The following is a 4,552-nucleotide window of genomic DNA, read 5'->3' as shown; positions in this document are numbered from 1 at the left end:
TAATATAAAACACACGGGTTCTTACTTCTAAGCATGAGATCTTGGGAATGATGATTAAAACACAGTGAACCCAACATACATAGCCTATGGACAGACTGATAAACTGGTTCTTGTTCGTTAAAAATAAAAAAATAAAAAAATCCTTAAAACTCTCATTTTATATGTAACTGAATATACTGTGTCTAAACAAATGAGAAAACGTTAATAGAACAGCGAGGGACAATTCTGTAACAAAAATATAAGCAAAAGTATCCATGAATCACTTGACAAAAACATGTCTCAAGTAAAACCTCGAAGCCAGAATGAATGATCTATTAGATCATTCATTCAGTGAAAAGTTTCTTTCTACCTAGATCAGATCTAGGTAGAAACTTTTCACTGATTTACATATGATGGAACATAACGTGAGGAAATTGAGAAAATATTAATAGAACAATGAGGAACACTACTACAACAAAAATATGAGCAAAAAGTTTCGATGAATCGTTTGGAAAAATCATGTGTCAAACAAAAACTCGAAGCAAAAATTAACTATTTGAGCAGAAATAAACCTGTCAGCACTCTGAGTCACTCATGATGGGCAATAACCATTCACGGTTCTCTATGAGTTTCTGCCATCAACAGTACACACGGACAAGGACATACATGTAGAATATGTAAACAATGTCAAAAGAAATATCTGTTGTTTTGATGATTACGAAACTTAAGGATTTTATTGTTTTACAGCCAAAGCACTTAAAACATAGTAAACAACTTCAGACCTTTCACAACATGGGTAATTACCGATAACTGACAGGTAACATTTTTCTCTTAGTCATAATCAAAATGTTTTTGGACTACCAGAAATGGCCTGGTTTTTTTTGTGGCCCTAAGGCATGTGTCTAGTTTGCATTATGGTTGTTCCGCCACTGGTCTGGGCGAGGGTTTTTCCTGTCCATTCAGCAATGTTGTCAGTCCACCTCTTTCTCTGCCGCCCTCTTCTCCTCTTCCCCTGAACTGTTCCCTGGAGAATTGTCTTGGACTGGCCGCTTGATCTTGTCGTGTGGCCATACCATTTTAGTTTTCTCCTCTTCACTGTGGACAGCAGATCATAGCGTCCTAAGTGTTGTCTCACTCTTCTGTGGACTTCTTCATTTGTGATATGCTCAATGTACGAGATACCAAGCACTCGTCTGAAGCATCTCATTTCTGCAGCTTGGATCTTTCTCTGTAGCTCTGACGTCAGTGTCCAGGATTCACAAGCATACAGAAGGATTTGACAGTGTGCTTTTGTCTTTCCCGATTGGATTCAGTTTTGCTAGCGCCGCTATTGTTTGCGCGATTCTTGCATGGACTTCTGGTTTGGATCCTTCTTGGCTGATGATTGCACCTAGGTACTTGAATTGTTGGACTGTTTCAAGTTGTTGACCACCGACCATGATTTTTGCTTTGATTGGTTGGTCGCTGTTTCTCATTAGCTTTGTTTTTCAGCACTGATTTCCATTCCGTATCTGGTTGATGTTTCATCCAGACGTTTCACGAGGTTGACCAGCTCATCTTCGTTCTCTGCCAGGCCGTCAATATCATCAGCAAACCGAAGGTTGCTGATTGTTTGTCCTCCGATACTAACTGTACTCAAATGATCTTCGAGTGCATCTGTCATAATTTGTTGAAGGAAGATGTTGAACAGGGTTGGTGACAGAAGGCAGCCTTGGCGGACACCTACTGAAGTGTGGAATCATTCGCCTATTTTGCCTTGGGCAAGGACCACGCTGGTTGCTTTATTGTACAGCTATTGGATCGTCTGTATCAGTTTTTGTCCCATGTTGTACCTGTTCATTGTGGCCCAGAGGGCATCATGCCATATGCGGTCAAATACCTTTTTGTAATCAATGAACACGTGGAATATGTCTTGCTGGTGTTGGCTGTACTTCTCACACAGAACTCGAAGATTGAAAATCTGTTCCGTTTTGCTCCTTCCTCTTCTAAACCGAGCTTTTTCTTCGGCAATGATCTCTTCTGCCTGGGGTCTGTCGGTTCAGAATGACTCTCAACATCACTTTGCTTGCGTGGCTGATATGGCTAATCATTCTATAGTTTTGGCATTGCTGTAAGTTGCCTTTCTTGGGAAGCGTGATGATGAGGGACTGTGTCCAGGGTGTGGGCCATTCACCTGTCTGCCAGATCTTGTTGCAGATGCTAGTGAGGATGTCAGTCACTGTCTCTCCACCATGCTTTATAAGTTCTGCAGGGATGTTGTCTACTCTTGCAGGTTTTCCATGTTTTAGCGATCTGATCGCTTCCTCCACTTCTTCTCTCAGAACTGGGAAGTCGTCGTTGTTAGATGATTTGTGGCACGATGTTACATTGGGATCTCCATTGGTCTGGTAGTTGTAAAGGTCGGAACAGTACTCTATCCACCTCTTGAGTATGTCTTCTTCTTCCGTGAGGCAGTTCCCTGCTTTGTCTTGGATGGTACTGACTCGTGCTTGCTTTGGTTTTGTTAGATCTTTCACGATTTGGAACGCTCGCCTACTGTTGTTCTTCTCCAGCTTTTCCTCAATTTCTGTACACTGTTTTCCAATCCAATCTTCTTTGGCTTGGTTGATGCTTTTTCTTATCTTGCGGTTGATTTCTCTGTACTCTGTTGCTCCGGTGGGTGTGGTCTTGTTCTTTTTCAGTTCTCTTCTTTTGTCGCACATATCCATGATTTCATCTGTGACCCATCGCTGTGTTTTCCTGCAAACGTTTCCAAGCGTTTCGTTTGCTGACTCTATCATGACTTTGTTGAATTAAGCTGTCAGCGTTTCCGTGCTGTGGTCTTCCTCAATCGTTAACAGTGGGGCAAACTCTCCTCCAACTGTTGCCTTAAAGGACTCTGCGATGTTGGGGTCCTTCAACCTATCCAGGCTGAATTTCACCCTGGTGTTCTTGGGCTTCTTGATTGTCTTCAGCCTGAGTTTGAAGTTCACAAACACCAGATCATGGTCGCTACTGACATCTGCACCTGGGAAAGTTCTTGTCGTAGCTCTTTTGATCCCCGATCTGAACCGATTTTGTACAAGAATGTGGATTCCATTAGGTGCATGCCATGTCCAGCATCGTGATGCCTTGTGCTCACCGAGTGTATTTGCAAGCACCGCATTGTTGTACCTGGCAAACTCTAGTAGTCGTAGTCCTCTCTCATTGGACACGTCATTGCACGGGGGGCCGCAGAATTCCTTCCAGTCCTTCAGTGCGTCTTTGCCCACTTTCGCATTCCAATCTCCCTGGATGATAAGTATGTCGTTTTTGTCCACTTTGTCGATGGTTTCTTGGAGTTGACTGTAGAATGCCTCCACAGCATCATCGTCGTGGTCTGTTGTTGGTGCATAGGCCTGTAGTATTGTGATGTTAAATGCTTCTGCTCTTAGGCTGATGGAAATGGCCTTGCTGGAAACTGGGCAGCAACCTTGTAGAGAGTTCTTGACGTTCTTGTTGGCAAGAAAAACCTACGCCATTGGTATGTTTGTCCATCTGTCTGCTGTAGTAAAGTACATGACCTTCCTCGGTAAGATGTTCCCCATGGTTCTTCCACCTAACCTCACAGAGTCCCACAACGTGCCAGGTGTATTTCTCCAGTTCGTGTGTTAGTTCCTGTAGTTTTCTTGTCTGGGCAAGGGTTCTCACGTTCCATGTTGCTATTGTAACGTTATCTCTTCCTCGGATCTTCGGAGGGGATGTTGCACCATTAGTACACTTGTCACGTCCGCCCTGGTGTGCAACCGATGACACGGTCCTTGTTGACCCGGGCGATGACCGAGCCGGTATGGTATCCTTTTTTGTTGTGTCCATCATGCAGTGTGTCTTGGGCTGATGAAGCCTGGCGGCACCCATCCCTCTCCAGGCCGGGTCACATCCGACTTCCTCCAGTACCAGGGGGCTCGCCTTGACCTTGAAAACGTGGCCGTTGTCATTCGTCTAGGAATTCTTCGCCCTGGCCGGTGCCTTTGGAACAAGGTCTTTCACTCAGTGATGCCGTGTTATCACCACCCCATCACATGGTTTAGTCCGCCAGCTGAGACGTTGTACCAGGGTGTGGCGCTTGGAGCCAGCAAGTGAGAGATTTAGGAGATGGATGAGGTCCAGTGATGCCACCCACTCTCCCATTAGATGATAGAGTATAGCTGGTAGACATCAAAGGTACTTTTCATAAGCCATTTATTATTGCCGTGGACGCTAGTGACGTGGGTATAGGGGCCGTTCTTTTCCAAAGGAAGGAAAACGTGAAGTTCATCCAGTATCTTACTTCAGCAAAAAGTTGTTTGCAGCTGAAAGGCGGTACTCGACAATTGAAAAAGAAGCTCTCTCTTTGGTTTGATCTTTGACTCACTTTAAACCTTATGTAACAAATTTTTCCTTTCCCATGGAAATCTGGACAGATCACAACCCGCTAGCGTTCACCAAACGGATGAAAGGAGACAACCAAAGAAATTTTTAATGGGTGCTTTTTCTTCAAGAATTTAATTTGATTATTAAGCACGTGAAAGGCTCGAAAAATAAGATTCCTGATGTCCTATCAAGGAATACTTAA

General features: G+C 43.9%; 2 protein-coding genes across 2 annotated transcripts; both read right to left on the bottom strand.

Annotated features, from left to right (window-relative positions):
- Nucleotides 1-1,964: 1,964 nt before the first annotated feature.
- LOC137651033 (uncharacterized) lies at nucleotides 1,965-2,759 on the bottom strand. Its single transcript, XM_068384172.1, has one exon. It carries the CDS (start codon nucleotides 2,757-2,759, stop codon nucleotides 1,965-1,967), a length of 795 nt encoding a protein of 264 aa, XP_068240273.1.
- Nucleotides 2,760-2,771: 12 nt separating this feature from the next.
- On the bottom strand, nucleotides 2,772-3,813 carry LOC137651032 (craniofacial development protein 2-like). The gene is made up of 2 exons (XM_068384171.1): nucleotides 3,562-3,813; nucleotides 2,772-3,356 (listed from the first exon to the last, which is right to left on the bottom strand). The coding sequence occupies exons 1-2, from the start codon at nucleotides 3,811-3,813 to the stop codon at nucleotides 2,772-2,774; spliced, it is 837 nt and encodes a 278-aa protein (XP_068240272.1).
- Nucleotides 3,814-4,552: the final 739 nt, after the last annotated feature.

The sequence above is a fragment of the Palaemon carinicauda genome, chromosome 12 (assembly GCF_036898095.1).
Source record: "Palaemon carinicauda isolate YSFRI2023 chromosome 12, ASM3689809v2, whole genome shotgun sequence".
NCBI classification, from domain to species: Eukaryota; Metazoa; Arthropoda; class Malacostraca; order Decapoda; family Palaemonidae; genus Palaemon; species Palaemon carinicauda.
Note: the sequence above shows the minus strand (reverse complement) of the source record. Positions and strands in the feature narration are given on the sequence as shown.